This window comes from Falco rusticolus, chromosome 5, assembly GCF_015220075.1.
Source record: "Falco rusticolus isolate bFalRus1 chromosome 5, bFalRus1.pri, whole genome shotgun sequence".
NCBI classification, from domain to species: Eukaryota; Metazoa; Chordata; class Aves; order Falconiformes; family Falconidae; genus Falco; species Falco rusticolus.
In genome coordinates, this window is record NC_051191.1 from 60,882,823 (window position 1) to 60,907,434 (window position 24,612).

Genomic DNA, 24,612 nt, shown 5'->3' on the forward strand with positions numbered 1-24,612 from the left:
GTGAGCCTGCAGGACCCCGAGCGGTGCCCACACGTCGGCAGCGAGAGCTCGGAGCTCCCCCGGGCAGCGGGGCTGCCCCTCGCCTGGCGCTTCCCGGCAGCTCTGGGACACCCCTCATCCACCTCGGGGAAACCGGTGTAACCGCCGCTCCGGGCTGCCAGCCCTACAGCCACTGCCGGCAGCGTCCAGGTCACGATTTTCAGCAAATAATTTGTTGGTTGCTTTCAGGATTTCTCTTCTCACAGAAACACGACGGTGAAACTGAAGACCCACTGGGTTGGTAAGAGCTTTGCCTAATTAATACCAACAGCCCTCAGAAATGGGCACAGTGAACTCACAAAGTCTGCAAGCAATCAATTTTTATTCAAAATCTGTATTATTCCAAAATTTTTTTTTACTTATTTTCTGCTAACCCAAACCTTTTTTTCACACAGAGGAGTAAAATACTTCCAAACCTTGAGGGCTTACTCATACTTAGTCCTCTCAAATGACCAGGGAGCTGAAACCCAATGGATACAGCCAGATGCAACCACAAATACTCTCGCTAGCTAAATATTACTGCTACAAAAAGTCTGTTTAAGGGCTCAGAAAGATGTTTTAGGACTGTCATGTACACATCAGTATGAGCATCGCGTACGCATATGACTGATAACTGTCTTTACTAGAAAAGGACCAGATATAAAATGCTGCTGTCTGATCTTAGTCTGTTCAGAGAAGGGAAAGACGTATATCACAGTTCTCTTACAGACTTCCCAAAAAGCACATATTAAAAACAAGCAGCTCCAGAAGCAGCAGAGTCAGTAACGGCCACATCTTTGCCCTGGGGAGGCATACCTGCATGGACTCACTGATGTCCAACCAGCAGCGTCAACACCTCGGAACAGGGTGGACATGTGTAGGATCTCCCTTCTCTGGCTGCCCACCAATTTTCATGACATTTGTAGCAAGTCAATATTTTCAGGATCTTTTTCTATACCTTCCTGGCAAATTGCCTAAACCTGAACAAAGTTCAAAATCTAATAAGGCACGGCTACCTGGCATGTATGCGTGGCCACAGAACTCCTTCACCACCAGCAGCCCCCAAGCAGACAGGCAGTGCAATTGTGTGCATTTTGCTTCAGAAAAAAATCTAACAAGAGTTCAGAGCCACCTCCTTTTCATTGCTAATCTCCTGAAAATCACATATAGAAAAATAAATTCTCAGACTGAGCTTTCAAGTGCCAGGCATGAGCCCAAAGTGAATTTTTAACGTCAGAGTTAAAAACGAAGAAAGGGTGCTCTGAAAGCAAGGCTGAAAATCGTGCTGCTTAAGTTTCCATATGGTTTTCTAATACAAAACCAAACAAAAAACCCCAGCAATCCACACTGACCACAGACTTGCCACACTGTGGAATAACCCATGAACATGATTTTAATATATACTTTACCTGGGAGGAAGCAGTTGTGGTGAGCACTGAAGCCAAGCCATGTCCTCACGTATTAGAAGAGGCAGCTGGGAAGCAAAAAAACCCTGGAGATGCCTTCACTGCCCTGGCCACAAGGAGAAGATATGAGACTGGTTCAGAAACTTGCAGTAGTATTAAAGATGACAAAAGGATGTTGTAACTCCCTTCTGCATGCTTTTCACTCCTCACTTGTGTTGTACACAAGCTGAGCACCCTGTGTGCAAAGATTAAGGGCTGCACCAAGTTCAGTAAAGCAAGAAACTTCCAGCACACCCATCCAAAGCTGGAGCGAGCTACTAGCCATTCCAGGGGACTTAAGGGAACATGAGATACTCTTCTGTATGTCTGGGATTGTAATGAGGCAGCCCCTCCTAACTTTTACCTGTTTTCTACACAAACTGAGTATTACACTTTATTACTGAAAATAACCGGTAGCAAAATACAGTTATGTAAGCATTCATTTTTAAACAAACACTTTACATGAAAGGAAAGGAGTGATGTATTCCCTGCATCTGGGAAAACTGGTCAGTTAACGGGATTATCCAAACTTGAAATTCCAGTCATTTTCTCTTTTTGGACATTTTTGCTAGTCTGAGTGTTTGAAATCCCAACAATTTGTCAGTCAAGCTGGTATGCAGGTCTATGGAGAAGGATTTTAAAATCCTATAGTTACTTCTGTGTATTAGGAAACGGCCCTTATTTGTACAGGAATGTATACTTCCCTGAATTCTCTTTTATCTAAGCATCCATATAGAAACCTTATTCACCCATGATTTTTTCTAACAGAGCAAGCTTCCAAAGGCTTGCATCTCAGCTCATACAAGCACAGAAAAAATAACAGTGCTAATTACCATATTCTGGGTATATTCTTTTGAAGAATGCCTTTTTGAATATCGATGTTTCCAAAACCACAAGTGTCCTTAAGATATTGCCCATTCTCCATCAGTAGCTAGCTTAACTGAGATTAATTTTTCCTAATAAAATTTACAACAGGAATTTAATTCAGACCAAACTTTCCCACTTGAAGAGTTGCACTACAAATCGTTGTCAGAGTTAAACAAGGCAATCACTTTGTTCACAGCAGAGTCTCAGTTCCAGTATTGTCAAATTCCAATTTCCTGTTTTCAGGCTACCAGGTATTATATTTCTCCCCAGACAGTTCTACAGTCTGGCTACAGCACTGTTGTTCTGCAGCTAGCAACCTGGGCTAGTTGTGTTCACAGATTTGTTCAAATACCATGGTGCTGCACAGAGGAGAGCTGTGATCACTTGGCCATCAAAGGTCAGACAGTTACACCCCAATTTCCCAGTAAACCTGCAAGGATGATTCTGCTTGAAAAATTCAGTAGTCCAAGCTCCAGCCTACCACGAACAAAGACACCCTTGGGTCAACTGGGGGTTGTTTGCTTTTACATCTCAGTGAACAAAGCCCAATGCATCAAGATACTCAGTTATTTTCATTGATATAAAGAGGGGAATAATAATTTAAAAAAAAGATCAAGACCTTATTAGTAAAAACTACCATGATTCCACAATCATCGAAGGTGCCCACTACATGGCAATGGGAAATGCTTCAGAATGTTATATACAGAGAAGACCTCTACATTGCTGTGAACTTTTCAGAAAACCCACTGCATTCTTAACAAAAAGGGTTAACAAATTTGATTTGGGGAATGGAAGCCAAATGACAATTACAACAAATCCCAGAGGCCACCACAAAGAAAAAACCTACAATCCCCATGTTTCTACAGTATTCCCTAGTAACGCTTATTATGTGATAGCACTTGATGATCACATCAGTCTGACCCCAACTGTGCAAGGTACCATCTGGACATATAATGAATTTCCATCCTTGCTGGCAGTCAGAAAGACAATAAATAGCTGATGGATGAGATAACAGAGAAGGCAAAGCAGGAAGCAGTGGGATAAGATTACTATTTTTAAAAAAAGGTGTGCCTAACAAGAACATAAAAAATGCTGTATCAGGTCAAAGCAAACATCCACCTTGCTCAGGATCCTGCTCTGATTCCAGCTCAAAGAACACAGGAAACTCATATGATGGGTGCCCACAAAACTCTCCCGTCTTCCAGCATTTGCAGAGCCTGCCGGAGACAGACAGAGTTGCTGTATCTTTAGCAACCTTAACACATTTCTCTTCTATGAGCCTGTCCCACCCAGGTAAGCCCCTAGCACCCAAAGCATCCTGTGTTCCACTTCTCAGCCACATGTGATCTGAAGAACCTCCTTTTGTTTGCTTTGAACCTGGCTGCTGCTCACTTCAGCTGTTAATGGTTTGTTCTTTGTATTAGGATAAACACTGAAGAACCAGTCCCTCACTTAACACTATTCATGAGTTCTGTTCTTCATAGCAGAATAAACACCAAAGAATCAAAAAATCAATATGGCATAACCCCTATCCTAATCTTTAGTCAGCAGCGGTGATGGTTGTCATTTCCTCACAGCTGTATCAATAGGTAGTTAAAATACTTTGAAAGAGACTTCCTGCAAAACGATTCAAACACCCCATTCTACAAACTAAATTCTGCCAGTAATACCAAGCTTACAAGAAGCAGTGCAAGGACCCTGCATGGGGGGAGCAGCCAAACTGCTTTGCCCACCATCAATTTATTGTAATCCATGCAGTGTGTGTCCCCCACACTCATTAGCAATGGGAAAATGTGGACCGTTTTCTACACCATCCCCTTCTCTTTCTTTTCTGGCTGCCTGGGAGCCCCATGTTTGCTGTGGGAGCTTCTCAGCACCAGTCCCACACTCCTCTGGGACCTAAGCTGTTTTGTCTCACCATGAGCCCGTCACCATACTGAGCAGCCCACTGATGGGCCAGCTACCAGCTAGCCTTAAATCATTCATGTGACATAATTTATCAAGGCAACACAGCAAAGAACAGAATCATAATTCATCACTAGTATGTTTATATCAGTGTCATGTCTGTTCCTAAAAATGTCTATATTTTAGCATACAGACCTGTACAGAGCTTTTGAAGAATCTGTTCCCGAGCTCAGCTATTATCTACTCCCTGCAAGATTTTTCTTTCAGAGCCATAAGGATGATTCAGTTTTGGGTCATGGAACCAAGCATTTGCCAAGCTCATGGAACCCCTATCTGAGTAAGGATCACTATGTCAACCTCAAAGTTGATTTAGAAGGTCTATTTTATCAGTCTTCTTAAACAGTTGTATTCATATCAGTGGCACTGAAATACAGTTCCAGCATCTGCAGCAAATTCAAGCCTAGGAGACTGAATTACCAGATTTCAAGAAGTGCTTACATTTGAGACATCAGAGTGCTCCCTGGGAAAGGCAGAGGAAAACAAGAAAACCTCCCTGGAGATCTTTACCTTAATGCACATTCTAACCTTCCATGTCTTATTTCTTCAGAATCAGTTAGGTAACTATCTCACATTTTCCCTTTCCAGATACAAATAGAGAATCCCAGTGACTTTTAATTATTAAAATTCTGAATTCGTGGGCACATTTTCCTTAATTTCCCTCCCATCTGAAAAAGATGCTTGTGATACAGTGCTGTAGTAGCTTCATACTCCTTTGTGCCGTAGTTGCTTCATAAACCTTTGTTCCAGTGTATAAGAAACGAACTTATCCTTTGTTCCAGTACATAAAACCCCCTAACTTTTAGTTTTAGGTCAGCTATGTCCTTGGAACCAGCTACTGTTTAGGCTTTGTAGTTCCTGTATGTAGCTACTAACCATACATGGAAGTATTTACCTTAGTCAAGGAATGTGTTAAGTGATCATAGAGGGTCTACAGCAGAAAAACCAGGCTTGGTTCTGTGGTTTATAAAGGAGTGTCAAGTAAGGGATATGTGTAAGAATTTAAAGGGTTATGGGGCAAACAACAGGGTGAAGAGGCAATAATAACTACCAGACCCTCGTCGGGGGGTGACCACTTGGAGGCATAACTGATGCAAGCCTAAAACAGACATTATAATATTAATGAAGGCCCCCTCGCAGACTCATTCATATGCAGATAATTCCTGGAAATGTCACAAATATGTATAGCTATGTAACAAAACTGGTCCCCATGAAATAGTTGGGGATGCATGGTAGGTAGAGTGATCCCCCGCGCATCCGGCACCGCAATAAATAATACTTGCATCTCAATAATACATTGGTGTTAAGGAGTTTTATTCCCGAATTTCGGTGACACTTGGCTTAGTGTTGGTGCATTTGCTGCTACAATTCAAGGTAGGTGCCCTTGAAAATTACAAATGGATAAAAACTTACATTGTATATTCAGAAAGAGTTTGGAATCCTTTCTGTGCCCCAAAGGTTGATATATATGCTGTATTAGAGCCTTAGGGATCTCAAGAATGTAAAGATTAAAAAAAGGGAAAATGCTAGAGAAAGGACATTTATACTGAGATGTCATTGAAACACCAGTGCAGCAGTGCATCCCTTTGGAACAAAGCATAAGCTTCATTTTAGGCATATGCTTAATCCCACTGACTTGTACTTAACACACAATTGTACCATTTGATAAGCCTAAACTAGTATTCAAGTAGTGGTGTAAGACAAGATGGTATAGATCCCTGAAAGAAAAACCTCCTTGCCTCAGAACTGTATACAAGAAAAGGCATGTGTCTCAAGAGATGGTCCTCTGCACAATGTACCAGTCTGTCTTACAGTCCCTTACACTTTTATTTCAAAAGAGACCCTTCTGCACACAAGGCAGAATTATTTCCTCAGTATCATGGGAAGATGGTATCCCTGCTTTATTTGATTTTCATTCTCAAGCACTTTTTCAGATGTAAATTCTTTCTCTGTTGTTGCTATAGATTTTGATTAGTTTTCCACACATAGTAATTGCTTTTGCTTTATATTAGTAATAAAGCCAAATATCACAGTCACTGCCTCATTTTTCTATGCAGTGTGCCTGCCGACTGTAGAAACAGGAGATACATCCTCATGTTGAAAAATATCTTTATCAAATCTGCATACTTATCCACTTCTGCTTAATTAGCACCTTAGCTTTTGAAAACTTAGGTAGGCTAGAATTTTACAGTATTTTTACAGTGGTTATATATAATTCACATTGGGTGGGACTTTCATAACTTTTATGTGCCATTTCATTGAAAAAAATGGAATTCTGCAAATAGCAGCCAGGTTAAAAAAGAGAAAAATTTTATGCCTACCAAACCAGCACCTCTTTAACTAAATATGTGTTTCATTTTGATCAATAGAAACATTTGTCATATTAGGCATACAGTACATGGAAGTTGTTCACATGATTAGCAACGTGGAAGCCGTGTGTGCTAGCTTATTCAAAAAAACCACCCAGGTACACCAATTATATTATTTTGCATTGACTAACAAAAAGCAGAAGTATGTTTTTAACACTGAATTTTAATCAGAATGTGATTTTTGACAGATTATATACTAGTAATTTTTAAGTGCTTAGAGAAGGCTTTTGTATACATAATTTGAATCATTTGTAAGAGCAGAGTATTTGTACACATGAAATAAAACTATTAAGCAATCAGTATGTGTAGTTACATGATGTACTCATAGGAGACATCCTTTTCACACCTATATAAAGCTGACAATCTCCTCTTACTCATATTAACAAGATTAAGCAATTCACCCTTTTTTTAATATGGAGTCAGCTTCTGGATCCACAAGGAAAGGCAAAAGGTAGAGAGAGACACAGAAATGGATGGAGTTCGGGGATCTCTGCATTAAACACTTTATCTAGTTACATTCATTCCAGGTGTCACCAAAACCAGGAATAAGAAAGCTTCTTAACACCAAGGTAGCGTTAAGAAGCAGGCATCCCTTTACGGCAATGCTGGATGCAGCAGGGATCATTCCACCTAACATGCATGCTGTAGGTTGCATTCAAACTAAATTATATAGTCCACACTTAAGTTTATGCATTACCTTTCTCAGAAAAATAATACATATTCATTCAATAGGCAGTACGATGTTAATTAAGCATTGCACATGCTTCTTACAGGTATCTCAGCATCTTCTAAGGGCTCTCAAACAATAGTCAACCCTATAGTTACAGCTGACCCATCAGTGAACCTTAATTTACTTCCCCTACATGAAGAGCCCAAGGAGAGTCCAAGTTTCTTCCATTAGTTACCTATACGATGGTCTCGCAGCTACTGTACAGTCTCCTCAGCGATTGTAAATTTTAGACGACTCTTTCCCTCTTGGCATAAAATTACACAACCAGGGTCGGTACGTGTCCTCCATAGTGATTTCACTGAAACAAACCATATAGTTGCAAAGCTAAAACAGACTATATTACATGGCAACATAGGTTTAACAACATAATGGAGGCAATACACTGAAAACCTCGATCAGTAATTTTGGAATTACTCCCAAAACACTAGTGTTGCCTAAACTCCCGAATTACCAAACTCTGATTTAGTGTTAAACAAGAATGTGCACAAAGTTTAGGTCAAGCTGACCCACCTTCTCAAGTTGTTAAATGACTCACCCTCTCAAGTACCCACCATCTCAAGGATTCTAAACCAATGAATGAAAGGACTTCCAACCAAGGGAGTCAATCTTGGGAAACAAAGAACAGATAATGATAAGAACACCATTACATAAATTATGCAGAAAGAAGTCTCGAAGTGAAAAAATTCTGACCAGCTGATAAAGTGTGGCAATCCACAGAAAACTACTTGAAAATTAGTACAAAAGTAATTGTGGTAATGGGAGATTGTGACCTCCAACTCAAATAGCTGCCCCCCCTCCCCCCAAAAGAGGGCGAACCCCCACTTGGGGAGCACGTGTATGCTGGTAAAAAAACTTCAGCAGTGCTATCTAAAGATGTGCATTAGAAGTGAGAAACTTGTGATCAATCCTGTGCATGAATAAAAATGTGTATTTAATGTAATATGAATATGCAAGTACTCTACTGTATATAATGTGTACCCTCACGTAACTTGGTGTGCATGTTAGGAGGGAAGATCCTCCATGCACCCAGCACTGCAGTAAACCATGTTGGCTTTCTAACTATCATTTGGTTTGGAGAGTTTTCTTGGTTACAATTTTCGGTAACACTACTATTTTGTTTACTAGTATTTGCATCTGTATATGTGTCCAAAAATCATGACTTGGGGCTCTTAAAATGCATTGGATTGCATAAAAATTATGAACTTAGTTTAAAATAATTGCTGTGGAGATTGACTTCTTTGATTTCTGATTAGCGAGTATTTACGTTTTGAGGACTTGCATTTGCTCTTTCCTCCACAATAAGGAGTAGTCCTTTTCCTGCAAACCCAAAAATAAGAAGCACATGCTGCTCGGCGGAGGGCTGATGGGGAGCTGACAGCCCTGGTAGCCCCTCGCAGCAAACCTTCCCTAGAAGGCTGCAACACGGTGAAACCACACATGCCAGCAGCACCAGTATCCAAATGTACAACAGTGTAAATGAGAATAGATCTGGACTCAAACCTAACAATAACCAGAATGCTTATTTGAAACCAAGCCACTCTTTCTCGATATAGTTTTCAAAGTACTGAACATTTGGCAATGCTACGATGCAGTGTAAATCAAAAGTAACAAAACCTCTACAGTACTATATGCATAAGCAGTTCTGTTCAGGCAAGGGCTGAAAAACTCTGGAGACTTTGCTTTTGTCATAGATTTCTTTCAAGGTAATTAAGTTAGTTTAAATGCTGATGAGAATATTTTCCATTGCATTATTATTCATGTTCTCCCAGTCAAGGATACGCATTGCTGTTCTGCCTGGAGCTCTTTTCTTTTTGCTATTTCATTCAGGTTTGATTTGAGAGGGTGAAAAACTAGTTAGGAACCTTGGGTCCCCTCTAAGAAAAACTCATGTACAGTATTAGGTCCTATCGACTCTGCTGTACATGTTGTCTGCACACTTCATGTTTCACAAACAGAGATGCTTGCTGACCTAGGATCTTGTCAGCGCTTATGTAAACATAAGCATTGTATTTAAAGATAATGACTGTATGTGACCCTTGAACTAAATGTTCTCTTTTTGAATAGTGAAAGAAAAACAAAGAAAAGCAATGCGTTACCATAAATTAATTTGAAAGAACTGGAAAATTGTTTACTCATCTGGCCAGCATTTATTGTCTGATTAATCTCCAGGAATTTGACAGGCTAAACACAAGTTCCTGTGTTTGCAGGACGGGAGCCAGGTAGTCACATGCACAGGTAACATATGGCATTGTTACAGGGGTTACAAAAGACCTGCCTGCATGGCAAATCACGTGGTGGAAAGCAAAAAGGCAGGGCAGCTTCTCCGCTGCAAGGCAAATTCTGCAGAAGTTGATGTGAGGTACCTGAGCAGTCACATACGGCGGGCAGTTCACAGCAAGCCAGCTGCCCACGGCCCAGGGAGAGAATTCATCTTGCTTCTACCTTGCTCACAGTGGCCTTTATCCTGGGAAAACAGAGAGGCTTGCCAACTGGAAGAATTATTTTGCTAACAGTGGCAGCCTGGCTCTGCTGCCAGCCTTCCCAGGGGCCGTACACGTACCCATGTTGTAAGACCAGCGCATCTGACAAGACTCTCTTAAGAGCTACAACACTGTGAAAGGTAATAACAGTATGTGGCTTTCAATCTCTACTATAATCATTCAGCTCTGCTCCCCTTACACTCCTGACTGGCCCCCCCCAAAGGCAAGTCACCAGTGTGCCGGGCTGATGATCTGCCACCAGCAGCAACGCTGGATGGAGTGTCTCAGTGCACACGCTGCGTAATTCTAGCTTTTCAGCAAGCCCTGCCTTTGCAGCAGTAGGGTCAGTCATATGACAGGAAAGGGTTTCCAGTATTTGGCTTTCTCCAGACAGCCCAAGAACTTCCAAGTCAGGGGTCCTCAAACTTTTTTAACAGGGGGCCGGCGTGCGGATGCAGTGGCAGGCAGTCATCTGTGGCTGCTTGGTTCCCCCCCCCCAACCCCCGGCGGGGGGGGCGGGGGGGTGTCTGTAAATACCGGGGGGTGCATTGAGGACCCTGGGGGGCCGTATCCGGCCCGCGGGCCATAGTTTGAGGACCCCTGTATCTAAGTGAATGTCACAGGAAGAAAAATTGGTCTGATTGTGCAAAGCTGGAAGCATCTGGGCACTGTGGAGGAACACAGAGCTCAGTGAGATGGTTGCTGCTGAGCTACACTGGGGGCATCCCACCTTCTGTCCCGACAGCAATGCAGCAATGTATTTTCCTGGTATGCCAGCACTTGCTTGTGCACACATGTTGGTGATGCTGCTTTGGCAGCCTGCCTGGAGAAGTCACGCCCCGTCAGGAAACAAACACATTGTGGTATCAGTGTGCATTTGGGCGCTGCCTAGAGCTTCCTTATTGCTTTCTGCATCGTCCTCTGGGGTTTCTGCTGCTCCTCTAAAACCACAGAATGACACCCTATGGCACCACCACGTCCTGCTCTGCTTTTGCCTTGGGCAGCGTAGGCAGGCACTGCTCAAGGGGGAAGCAACGAGGGAAGCCGTTTGGGGCCCCTGTAGTACACAGCAGCCTCGGTTATGGAAAAGGACCCCCTGTGCTACCCTATGTACGCAGAACAAATAGAGCCCAAACAGCAAGCGGGAAGGCCAAAAGGGATATAATAATGCTCGCAGACTTTTGTGGACTTCTAATAGGCCTTAGGGTTTGTACTGCTATATGTAAGTGTTATGATTTTATCATTCAGCCGTTTTAGCCTAATCGGCCACAGAAAGATGCCAAGGGAAGGTGAATCAAAAGGAGTGATCAGAGTTAAGCGACATGAGCTTTTCAATTTTATTGTTCAGAAGAAAACACAGAGTGCAGGCCTAGTTGGCTCAGGTGATCTCACGATAAAAAAATGAGGCCAAAAGCTGGCTTTAGACACAGTAACAACATTAAGTGCATCTGCTTATGATATATGCATTAATGTTGTATTTTAAAGACCATAAAAGAAGGCTCTGAGTCAATGCTCCCTCTGACACTAAACTGACAGCCCTACCTGCAGATTCAACCTGCATTTGCAACATGGTATTCTGATGCTTGGTAACCTTTATACCTAACAGGTTACTTACTAGCATTTCATAAAACAATTATATGCCAGGCATTATATAGCTCTTATTTTAATCTACAGAATCATACTACATGTGCATTTCTTTGCACTTGTATTATTCTTCCTGTCACTTGTAGTTTGCAGTAACATTTTTCACTGTACCTCAGATATCCCCAAACTCCTATTTAAACAGAAGAAGTCTCTGCTACGTTAGGGAGCAACTCATTACAGAAAGCACATCTAAAAGGAGAGGAGCCTGTATCTTAGCATTTGCACATGCACTGCAAAAAGTGTGGACAAAAGGTTATATTAGCTTAAAATATTTCAGTGCTTTTCCCTACCACCCACCCACCCATTGTCTGCTTGCTCCTGTTCCTTGCAAAGCAAATGCAAACTTAAATCAGATGCCTTCATCAGGCAGGCTCTCAAATGAGTTGTGCCAACACCACTGGAGGCCATGTACCACAGGGAAGAGGAAGTGGTGGCAATACCTTTAGCCGGTACTGTCATCAGAGATTCTGGCTTTTGAAACCATTCTCTTATTCTGGATCTGGACGGAGGCTGCTGCTGTACTTGCTTACATGAGGGAACTTAATTGTCTTTAAATTACATGAAATTAAAGATGGCAGTTACACCCTTCACCTTCAAAAAGATTTTAATTCCATTCATCCCACTAGTCAGTACATCTGTACATATCTGTTTTGGCATATTACTAATGTGTTTAATGGAAATAAACAAAGCCATGTGTTTTACATTAAGACAAAGAACACGGTATCTTGGTTACACTGGCAATTAATAATTTCAGTGGAATTCTATTTCGGCCTGGCATTATCTTGTGGGTCATACACAAAATCACAAGATACTCCTCTACGTGTCCACAAGTTCTCCTGTACATTAGAAGCCCTATTATTAATCTAACCAGTAATTTATTCAGATACTATTTAAAAATTGTTTTGGAATGCTTCTGGTAATGAGAGTAATTAAAGTCTTTTTCAAATCTTTCACTTGTAAAGAATGCATTTGAAGCAATTTGTTGTTACTATCATTTAATATACCCTCTATATTTATGCAGGACAGCTGCACATCTTAGGGTAAATTATTACACCTCTAAAAGTCATCTGTAGTTCAAAGATTTCTTTGTTACTGAGTACGAAGAATAATAAATTAGACACTGTGTTAAATGCATAAACAGACTCAGCTGACTTAGCAAACATGTGACTAGCACGCTACTGATGAGAAATTTCTTGTGAAGCATAAGGTATGAAGCCAAAAAGGAAATATAATGCAATATGTTCTTTAAAGTTACAATGGAACATATGAGAAAGAAAACACAATGCAATATGACTTACCCTGTAACTAGTCTAACCAGAAAAAATAATTATAGTCAGCTCTCCATTAATACTGGGTGGATTATCAAATTTGGAATTATATTATGCCAAAGATGCACAACTGCTGCCTTGTTTCCAAACAGGCCAATTAAAGCTGGCAGGGCTTATTAACTCATGCACAGCACCAACCAGGTTCACCACTGCTGCTTCCAGCCCCCAGCTGCTGCTGGGCAGTTAGGTGGAAAAGCACTTGGGCAAACCTGGAAGCATGGCATTGAGACCCCCCAGTCCTGCAGAAGGCAGAGTCCCCAGCTGCCATCTCACGCTGTGGTCCCTTTTGTCACATAAGCAAAGGCAGTCTGGGGAGGACCACACTTGACTGGCTGGTTACCAAGGAATATTCCTGACCAGCCTCAAATAGGAACAAGACTGTCATATGTAAAACCCCACATTCAAAGAGGCACCAATTTCTGCAAAACTGCAGTAGTACTGGAAGATTTTACATCACTTTGCCAAGAGATTTATGCATCAGACAAAACTCAAGCTTACAGATGAGTCCAAACTTCCTTCGTCTTTCCTTTAAAATTGTTCGTTCTCTCAACCATGAGATTTTTGGGCTACATTCAGGCTTTTGCTGAAAGGAACCATCTTTTCTTAGAAACAGTACAGTTCACATAACAAATTACTTCATACTCAATGCTCAATTATTTATTGATCTTATTTGATACTATTAATTCTTACTAGTTTTGTAAGTAGTATGTATCAATTTCATTTTGACCATTCCAGGGGTTTTACCTTGAGTTCTCACATTCTAAGAGGTATTTATCTTAACATAATCAGGTCATCTGTAGGTTACAGAATACGCACATAAAAATTAACTGGCCTGCTTACTGGAAGTGTTCTCCAGCTCAGCTCACACTGCCGTGACAATTTTTTTGAACATTCAGGTGATTGATTTTAGTCTGCTAGGTGTCTGCTGTTTCCCTGTTCTCTTTCCATATGTACAATGTTCCCATTGAATTTGACTTTGAAGAATAGTTGAGAGTGTTTTTCACTAGCAAGACTTCTTGTAGTAACAAAGCATTGCATTCAATACCCAGATCTAGAAGACAGGAACTGAAGTATTGTTAGCCCAGTGCTGCGAGCAGCTCCTGGACCACACCAAATAAATGCCGTGCCACTTCTTTTCCAGATGGGGATAAAACACTGTACACTGTGAAGCTACCCAGACAGCTCTAAAGAAACTACCCTGGGTACCAGATGCAGCACAGGTATCACAGAGTGCCCTGGAAGCACGCCACGCCACCTGGAGTGGGACTGGCCAGGCTGCTTGCACCATGCTGTGGTAAGCCTGGCAACCCAGTGCTGTAGCACTGGTACCATGCACCAAAACACATACAACGCAGAGGTAGCACCATCTCATGTCAAAGGCTTAGACACCCCCTACCCAAAGGTCTGCCTATACACATACTTAATTTTTTAATAATATTACTCCTGTTCTACAAATAAACTGTCAAATTGTTTGGTGGTAGTACTATGAGTTATTTTAATTATTTTAGAAACATTACTTCGAGTTACCAAGACTGAAGAATAATTCTTGAGACCTAATAAAAAACCAGATGACTGGGAAATTAATTGCAATTATCAGTAATCCAAGGAAAAGGTAATTTCAATTATTAATAGGCAAGATTCTTTTTTAAATTCAAAACCACCTGGACTGTACTGGGAAAGTTCAATGAAAATTTTTTGATCACTATAAATAAGCAATCCACCAGGTTTATTGCTGTGTAAGGAATGATGCAATAAAGAATGACAGATAGTAAAAGCATCACTCTTCAGTAGTTACCAAAGTGCTTTTTGTTTTATTAAATAAAACCAGTAGAACCTGTTTTGGAAATAGCTATCCTCAAGTTTGGAATGACAACAGGCTTCCACCCTGGAACCTTAGACTAAACAAAGCCATCAAGAAGGAAAATATATGAGCTTAAAGGCTGTAGCTCTTGGGAGGGAAGACAATGTGAAATGAAAACACAAACCAGGCAGATGTTTTTTCTTGGTGACGGAAATACTTCAGCCCAATGGGGAAGAGCTGTTGCTGAACGATTTCAAGACTAGAAGGGGAAAGAAAAGGGCAGAGTTGTAACAGAAGTACTTGGGAAATTTTCAAAAATACCCTGAGCAGATACAAAAAAATCTGATAAAGCATGGTCTTATCTTCCTCAGTGAATTTAAAATAATTTTTACAAAATCTCTTAAGAAAGAGAATATAGACTTTAACACAGACTGACAAAATTGGCTCAGAAGCAGTCATGGATTGTTAAGTCTAATGCCCAGCTAGTGCCTTACTTCATATTCTGTAGACCTCTTTCCAATGTTCTAAAATTCTCTGAAACAACATTACTATAACAAAACCAAATCTATTTTTGTTTTCTCATTATGTAAATACATACTGTCATACTTGGAATTTTTGGTATTAGCTAGTGATTTTTATTATGGTTCAGTGTCTTTATTCAGGCAGGAAAAGTGGACTGAACGTGAGAACTTTGCTCTTACTCAAGAGCCTGGAACAGTGAGTCCAGCTCCAGGACCAGTGGAGCAGTTATACCACGGCAGGCTTGGCACATTGGGTTAAAGGTCTTATCACAAGCTTCAGAAGCAATACCAATCAATGTCAGACGCACAGAAATATCTTAGCCAAAATTACAGGGTCCAATGATCATTTCTCATACATAATTAAAGCAAACAATTATCCAGCTGATCTGCAAAATTCTCCTACGGCCACCTGCTTGTGTAGTCTTTTAATCAGCAAAAAGAAATCTGTATTAGCAATCACCTTTCTTACCACATAAAATCTTCACTATTGTTTAAGAATGACAGAATTGGAAAAATCCACTGGGATTACATGCAAAGAGCAGGCACTTACCGCAATGGCAAAGCAGGCCAATGCTTATGTTTGAAGTACTTTCACAACAAAAGCTGTTTTTTTAAAAAATTATCTTTCTTCTTTTAAAAGGAGGCAGCAACATGAGCTGTCTGAAGACTGTGACATTTCTTTGAAGGCTGTAACATTGTTTTACAGTCATTATTGTTGCATATTCTGTTTAATTGGCAGGATCCTTTTTAAACTCTTCAGAAACGTTTATTTCTTAAGCGAGATTTGTCTCAAGCCACACTGGTGCAACAAAAACTACAGCTGCTGAACACGGAGCAACTGCTCTGCACATCAGTAACTGGACTCTTCAACAGAGGCATCCAAAAACAGTAGCCACCCTTCAAAAACCTGAACATAATGGAATCCTTATGGATCAAAGCAAGACTCTGCTTATGCTGAAAATACCAGCTCTGTTCAACTAAGCATCTAAATTAATGTCCAAATGCTGAAGTTATCAAACGCAATTAGACAGCAGTGAGACAGTAATAAGAACATGGCTTTGTGCATGAAGGGCCAGTAGCTTTAATCACATCCCTCCTAACCCGCCAAGTGTTGGGATATGGCTCTACGGGGACTGACCTGCTGGGAGCACTCTGCGGTCCCAGTCTGGCTTGTGGAGTGCCCATAACCAAGAATGCATGCAGATGCCACAAATGAGGTATGCAGGGCCGCCTCAGCCAGCTGCTCCACTGGTCCTAGAAAATGGCTGAGGCCCAGGGGTGCTTCCCTGAGCCACCCAAGGCTCGGGCGAGCTGGCTGACCCTGCCAGCAGCCCCCGGCCAGCACTGGGGTGCACCCGAGGGCGGCTGCCAAGGGCTCGCCCACAGCCAGGGGTCCTCATACCACACAAACCTAGGCTGGAGAACGCGATCTTCCTTGGTTTCCATCACACCTACCCACCCTCACAGCCTGGGCCATCTCCTTCAGCTAAGGGGGCATCCCACAGGCTGCATCCCTCCCTCCCATCACGCTGCTTGGCCAGGGGACGGAGCCAAGCGCGGGCCTGGCGTGAGGCCATTCCAGCCTCTGCCACCGGCTGCTGGGGAGAGGGGAAGGGACGCCCTCCGCCCCCACGGGCGAGGCCGCCGCAGCGCCGGCCAGGCCGCAGTTAATGGCGGCAGGAAGCCACCCCCCGCCTGCCGCGCTCCCTCCGCCGCCGGCCCTCCCCGTGACTCGCTTCCTCCGGCGGACGGGAACTGGGAGGAGTGAGCGGCCCCGGGCCGCCGCCCCCGCCCCGCCAGCGGAACCAGCCAGCCGCCGTGCCCCGCTGCCCGCGGGGAGGGACGTGGCCGAGCCCCGCCGCCGGGGCGTGCCAGCGGGCGTTCGCCGCGCACCCAGCTCGCCGCGCCCGGCCGCGCCGCAGCGCCAACATGCCCGCCGTCGACAAGCTCCTTCTGGAAGAGGCTCTGCAGGACAGCCCGCAGGTAGCGGCGCGAAGCGGGGCGGGGGGCGCACCGGCGCCGCGGCCGCCAGGGACAGCGCGGCCACCCGCCGGCGTGACGCCCCTGGGCTGGCGGTGCCGGTGGGCAGCCCGCCGGCTCCGGCCGCGGCGGTGAGGGCGAGCAGCCCGGGGGGGCCGGGAGCGGCGTCCTGCGGCGGGTGGGGGGCTCTCGGCAGGTGTGCGGGACGGCAGGGCAGGGCGGCGGGGCGGGCTGCCGGAGTGGGTCAGGGTGACTTCGCCTGTCGGAGTCGTCGGGGAGCCGAGGTGCTGTGAAACAGGTAAACGGCACCCGTGTGGCGTCGGGGGAAGGCTTTCGTCTCCTACTGGGCATCTGCCCGGGAAAAACAGGCCGTGCCTGCTCCTAGGGGGCCGCCGGGAAGAGGGCTGGACCCCAGCGCGGGGTGCATGGCGTGAGGAGGCCGGGGCACAGCGCCCTTTCTCCTCACCTCCCCCGGAGGAACTCCTCCTTGGCGTTTTCCTCATGCTGACCTGCCTCGGTGTGCACTCGGTCGCTGTAAGGGTTGCCCCGACGAGGCGAGGTGTGTTGGGGAAGGATGGGTAGGCATAGCTCCGTGCCCTGGCTTCCACCGACGTTCCTGAGGGGAAAGGAGACTTCTGCGCTGTGAGTCACCTGGCCCTGGTGACAAAAGTGGGCTGAAGGAATGTCACCACCCGCGTGCCTGCTCCTTTCCTCTCGTGGTGAGGCACCCCAGGGGCTGTAGTTCAGATACAGGGGCTTCCTCTGAGGGTAGATGAGGTGAAGTGCCCCCCCCCCCCAAAGATGACTTCCTTCTGGAGGAGTCCTAGAGAGGAGGACAGGTGCTTGCTGCCCTTCCCTTCCCAGCTGCAGGCACGGGAGGGTGATTTTCTCCTCACTCCAGCACTGTGCCTGGCTCTGTAGCTCCCTGTGCCTCATTGCTGGGGGCCATGATGCGGCACAGCTGCAGGAGTGACCCCTGCGGATGTGGAGACCCCGCAGTGAAGAACACGCCATGTTGTGATGTTTGCAGGGGGCAGAGACGTGTGAGGCCTCGAGAGCTGGGAAAGGAGGATGGCAGGAAGAAAGTTTGGGTGGAAGAGAGGAACGGGAAAGAGTGGTACTTTTGTGGAGGGGTGGGGAAGGTGCACTTGAGGATGAAGTGTGGTGTAGAGACACAAAAGTTATTGGTGAAGGAGGGAAAGAAGAGAGGGCAGGGTGGATCATCATGGATCCTGCTCCCAATTATCTCCATGTTGTAACCCTAACTCATCAGCTGATGGATCAGGAGGAGAAATTATAGGTAAGCTCTGGAGCAGATTGCTAAAAGGTGTTACGGAGTCTGTCATGAAACATTTTGAAGGAAGGACTGGACATGCACCTGTCAGGACTTAGTCTTGGGGCTCATCTTGATCACCTCTTACCCTGTTTTTCTGTGGTTCCATGAACTCTCATCCTAGTAAGAATGATTTTCCTAGTCTCTTTTATGTGGCATATGTGGAATCTCCATCCTTGGAGACTTTCAAAACTTGACGGAAAAAAGTGTTGAGTAACCTGTTGTAATGTCAGTCGGCCCTGCTTTGAGCAGGAGTTGGGGCAAGGTGACCGGCAGAGTTCCTTGCCAGCCTGAATTGTTCCGTGTTCCACAGTTTGCCAAAATGTACTAGATTTATTTAATATGTTTTTAGTATTAACCTCCTCACTGCGTTCTGGAGCTGAAGAACTTGACACACAGGATAAGTGAACTCATTTACCTCTTCAGTCAACACTTCCTTCAATGATTAAAAATGTAACACTGACTGAAAGCAGTTGAACAATGCACTGAATTGAATTTGGACGTCTTCATCTTTCTTCTGACCTGAAATGAAGGCTGTTAACATCTCCTTTGCAATTACTGGAAATACCAAGCCGTGCATAAATCCAAGTATTTGCAGGATGTTTTGGCTTGATTTGGTCATTACTTTTTGTTCAAGTCCTAGAGCTTTGGAAGGGAGGGGCGTTGTTTAATTTTTGTAATGGCCCAGTGTTGCTAACATCTATTTTCTCATGCAATGAAACAGGGATGTGTTTTTTTCTGTCTGTTTAGCAACAGGGTACCCCTGTGAGCTAAGTGCTACAAAATCAAAGCAAAAAGGCAGTCTCTGTCCCACAGAACTTACAGTGTAGCAGCTTATGGGATCATTTACTTCTGTGTAGTGACCTACTTCTCCTCTGCCCTGTGCATTCACTTACAGTAATGAAAGGGATGGTAAAATGAGGATATAACCTCACTTCGCGTAAACTGTGTGAAGTATGTGAATTACGTGCAAGACAGAATTAGGCCAGTTATTTCTTCATCAGTTTTCTGAAACTTGATTTCTCTCTCTGCAACAATATAGTTCTTTTGTCTTGACTTGTCTCCAAGCGCTGGCTGAAAAAGGCCTTAAGAAGTGTCTTAATTTTGAGGTGTTTGGCCACAAAATAGAGAAATTTACGTAAGCAGTCATGCTAAAACAAGGGAAATACTTTCAAGTAAGTAGAGAATTTTTTCCTGTTTCCAGAAGCCAAGATAATGGTGCTATTAATGAGGCCTCCTGAATGTTAGCTTAATATTTGGACCACTGGTTTATTTCAGCAGCATTAGCTGCTGTTCCAGAATTTGTCAAAACAGCAACAATGAAAATATACACATGCTGGTATTTTGTTGCAGTGATTCAAAATGGTGTTCTTAAAGGTAAAAGTTTCCAAGAATAACTTCCAAATGGTTTGAATCATTTATTGTTTTTATTATTTTTGAACAATGTGCTAATAATTGAGGCCAAGACTTTCAGAAATTATTTCCCAGAGCTGGTCTACCTCAACCCATATTTAGACATCTGAAAAACTGAACCTGCAAAAATTTAGTAAGATTTAAGAATGTAGCTGATATTCCTGTGTTTGGAAAACTTTTCCAGCATGCAGAAGTGTTTGATCTGGAGCCTACTTCAGGCAATTTCTTTATAACTTCTTCGTCTTGGCTTGAGATTTGTCTTGATAAAACATTGTGTGAAGTTTTATTGTTTATGCCTTCCCTAGATTTTTTTTTTTTACTAACTGTCTTCATACCCAGTACTTTTCATGTGCTGTTGTAACACAAAACAAGGAAGATGAGCACTGTCTAGATAAAAGATAGTTTGTTGACATTAGTTTTGCTTGGTTTAATGCATCGTTTAAGATAAAACATTTAAACCCAGATAATTTTGAAAAGCAGTATGTTCTCAATTACTGAATTATCTTAGTGTGGAAAACTCAAAATCCTGCCACTGTCCTTGTAGGGAAGTTCTGCACAAAGGTTTTTTATGAGTTTGGGTTCTTGGTATCCATTTCATTGAATTGGCCTTCTCTCCATTCTTTAGTTTTTATGTACTCTTTATTTGAAAACAGTACACTATTATGTATCTCCTTACATGCTAAGATCTCAAACAAGTTTCCCAAATGCAATGACTGGTAGTGACTCTTAGGTAGGAAGTGTTGTAGCAGCTTAGCATGTTAGTAGACTGAAGTTTTGAGAGCTTTCGAGTTACTCAGAGTATAGGAGTATTCCCGTGCAGCATATAGAACAGAACCCAAGGACTGACTCCCGAGTTACGTACTTTAACTGCTGAGCAACACTAATTTCTGGCTTAGATACATCTCGGCAGAGATGAAGTGATAGTTGATCGTAGACCAGGGTACATGAAGGATGCTGATTTTGAATTTTTCAGGACAAATATAAAGTCTGGGTAGAGGGTTTTGCAGAGAAGAATAAATGCCTTGGGGAAGTACATGTGCCTTCTGTTAAAACAGCAGAGCATTCTTAAAACGATCTTAAATCTTGGGGAAATAAATTTCCTGGATTCAGGTCTGGATACTTCAGGTACATAGGAAATTCCCATAATAGGAGGATAGATAAAGCTTTTGCTCTGTTACAGGACTGAGGTGATTATGAAAGTACTGGAGTTTATGCATGCCCCTCACATAAGCAGATGAAACTAATTAATGTCATATGTTAGCTGTACAGATGGAAAGACATTGCCAGTTAGCATCAAATAGATTGGATTTACCAAAGTTAGGACTAAGGATGGATCATGACTTTGTTAAAGGGACAGCCGTCCCACTTTCATTATTGCAATGATCTAGCAAATTCTGGAGCTCGGCATTATTCCGAGATATCTTTGTGTCCTGTCTCAGGAGCTGTGTCAGCAATGTAATTCTTTGTGCCTGACGATTCACCAAAACAAACCAAAGGAATTCATGTCTTTAAGATAACACAAATCATTATGCTCTTTTTTTTCACCCCATTTGCTGACAAGGGTGGGCTAGCAGAATGGAGAAAGTACAGGGTATCTCTGAGTGGGTGTATTACTTCCATGCCTGTTTTTGTAGATGAACGCTCAATTGTTTGGGTCGATTACATCAGCTGGCTTTGGCAGTGGCCCTTTAAGAGTTGCTCAAGACAGTTGAGAGTGAATAATACTCTGTAAATTGTCTCATGGAAAGGGGTGCTTTTAATGCAGTCTGACATTAGAGAAGTAAAGTGAGCAAGCAGTGGTGTTTGACCCAGTCCTTAACGTGGTTTGGATTACTGTAGTCAGCAGGCAGATATTCAGGATTTTTTACATTCCTGATTATTTTGGAAGGAATGTCTATTAGTTAAAGCAAGAAACAGGGAGTCAGAATTTGGCCATAGCATTTTATCACTTTGCTTCCTTCTGCCTCAGTTTACCTATCCATAATAGGAGGACTAATTTCTACATATTTTGAGATTCTGAATAAAGAGAATCATGCAGTGTTAAAGGCTTATTTCTGATTTGTGTTTTTTGCTACCATCTACTTACAATCATTTATGATTCTTTTTAATATTTTCACTTGGGACTAAAACCATTTGCTTTTTTTTCTTTTATTGAAGACTCGGTCTTTGCTTAGTGTCTTCGAAGAAGATGCAGGAACCCTTACTGAATATACAAACCAGTTGCTTCAGGCAATGCAGCGAGTCTATGGTGCTCAGGTAATTTTTTATTTGTGTTTCTTTTGTTTGATGTGGAGTAGAAGATAAATTGCTATTATGATGCTGTTATGTACATGAAAGTTGCCAAGTAACTGCACCTGTTGTGGTTTAAGATGAGTTGCAGATGTTTTCCATCTGGTATCTCAGCCTCTTCCTGCTTTGATGTTCAGAAAGGTGATATGCATGCAAAAACTCCCTGCTTTGTCTGTCTCCAAACAATTAATGAAATAAAAATTGTTTTATGTCCTTGACTTATGGTACATTGGAAGGCCAGCCTTGACAAAATCACTTGCCTGAACGTAGACACAATACACAGATAAGTAAGTATTCACACTGACTTTAGGCATCTGACTTTGATGCTGCGACTCACCATTTGGAAGGAACGGACTATGTCCCTTCATTACAAAGAGAATGTACACTTTGAATCATACTGAAGTTGAGTACCTAAGGTAGTCAGTGTGAAAAATATGGGAGCAGGAGCAGAAAAAAATAACACTTTTTATAAAGTACTTACATGACCTAGATGACTAAATCCCTTTGAAAGTAAAACTTGTAAGGTAAATTACATCCAGTGCTTTGTAAAATACTATTCTAAATCAGAGAGATTTTCAGTGAATCTAGGATTCCCATGTGCATAAAACTAGATATTTCAAAGTACCCTATCTAGGTCTTTAAAGACATGCACAGTATCTCATGGAACTTTGCTAGTATTTATGTAGGTTACATACCTGAGTTCCTTAGAAAAAACATTTCTTCTATTGAACTGGTAAATCCGAGGAGACAGAGAGATGAGATTGCAGGTATTTTGAATTTATTGGAAGACTCAGTACCTGATTCTTATGTTATCAGGAATCAGTTCAGCTATAATACTAGAAGTGTGTTAATTTGGTGGGATTGCTCTTTTGGGTGACTGATAATATGCCTTGAAAGAGCCATCTGCCTGGGATCTAGCTACCTACACCTGGAAGATGCAGCTTTGGAGAGCTTCAAAGTCTTCGTGTCCTGGATCCTGTGCAAATGCAGCGCAATCAGAGGCTTACAGCACAGCTTAGATGCTTGATGCTTAGAAAACAGTACAGTGCATAGTCAGGGGCTGAAGGGGTGACATGAAATCAGAGTCACAGAGCTTGAAGAGTAGCAAGAGTCTGGGCATGCTGGATGGTAGAAATCTGAGACCAAAGAGCAGGTTGGATTGAAATGGATGAAAGAAGGAAGTCAGGAGGGTTTGGTTTGACCATAATCAATATGAAGTGTCCAGCTTGTGGACCACATGTCACTTTCCCCTGCTGATGCCTTTTTAGGATGGCATTTTAGGGATAGCTTACTCTGGCCTGTGATTCATGAAAAAATGCTTTGTCTGCTGTTTTTTGGCCTCTTTGTCTCAGTTTTTGGCCTTCTCCATTTCTGTTGCCCCACAGTTAGGACATTTCCTCTTTCTTCTCACTGTCTCAGCGCATTTACCCGTCTGTACTTTGCAGTGCTACTGAGTCTACTTCATTTTCCCAGCATTTCTTGGCCACTTGCTTCCTGCTTTAGTTTGCACTAAATACTCAGTCACTTGTAAAAATGGGATGTGTTCCTTGAAAAACCTCATGAGAGTTTGATGCTGTTTTGAGATGGGAGGTGCAAAGCAGTCAAAATTTGTAAGGATGTGGAGGCGGGCACCACCCTATGCTGCCATTGCCTTAGGAAAATTCATGTTTGGTGGCTGATGTTAGGGACTTTACCAAGTACACTGGCTCAATATTTAGTGTTCTTCATGTTGCTGCTCCTGCTGTTTAATTCCTTGGGAATCTCTGTGTGTTGTGACTTCAGTTTGGGTTTATGATCTTAGAATCCAGTAGTGGCAAAAAAAGACACTGCAGTAAAGCATAAGTAGATCATATTATATAAGTGGAAAAGAAACCTTTTGTGGTTCTTCTTTCCTATATATACTTTACAAGTTCTTGATATTTTTGCATGAGACTTGAAATAATACACTGAAATTGGGGCAAAATTCTGTTATTTTTTAAAAAATAAAAAATAATGGAAGTTTTTAATTCAGCCATATATGGTGGTTAATTCCCAAGAGAATGGAGGTGTTGTATAGGCTAACATTGATTTCTGCCTAATTTTACTGAACTTTGCATATATTAATATGTTCTTTCCAGGTGCCATTTCTGAATATTTCAAAGGAGAACATACTTTCTGACTGGATTCACCCTCAAAAATTGAGGCACACACCTTACTACAAAATTTTATGATTGCAATTGCTGTAGAAAGAGAAGTGTGAAACTGAGTTGTCCACTAAACATGAATGGACAGTTAAGAAGAATCTGTGTGTAATATTTCTGTGTGACCTAATCACAACTTGAGAGAAAATCAACTTTTGCTCTTGTTAGGAGACACTTTCAATAGCAGCATATTAGGAAGTGCTACCAACGCATTTTAAGAGGGAATGTGATTTAGTAGAGAGAGTGTAGAAG

The 24,612-nt window shown here is 42.6% G+C and overlaps 1 protein-coding gene and 1 long non-coding RNA gene across 2 annotated transcripts in view; both read left to right on the forward strand.

Moving 5' to 3' along the window:
• Positions 1 to 9,613: 9,613 nt before the first annotated feature.
• Positions 9,614 to 14,323, forward strand: LOC119149408. Its single transcript, XR_005104681.1, has 2 exons — positions 9,614 to 10,011; positions 13,985 to 14,323. It is a non-coding gene; the product is annotated as an uncharacterized LOC119149408 (long non-coding RNA).
• Positions 14,324 to 17,000: 2,677 nt separating this feature from the next.
• The window catches only part of APPL2 (adaptor protein, phosphotyrosine interacting with PH domain and leucine zipper 2), a 40,232-nt gene continuing 32,620 nt past the window's right edge, over positions 17,001 to 24,612 (forward strand). The window contains exons 1-2 of the mRNA XM_037390637.1: positions 17,001 to 17,148; positions 22,049 to 22,147. Coding sequence (XP_037246534.1) covers positions 17,095 to 17,148; positions 22,049 to 22,147 — 153 coding nt within the window. The 5' untranslated portion in view covers positions 17,001 to 17,094. The remainder of the gene's footprint in view (positions 17,149 to 22,048; positions 22,148 to 24,612) is intronic.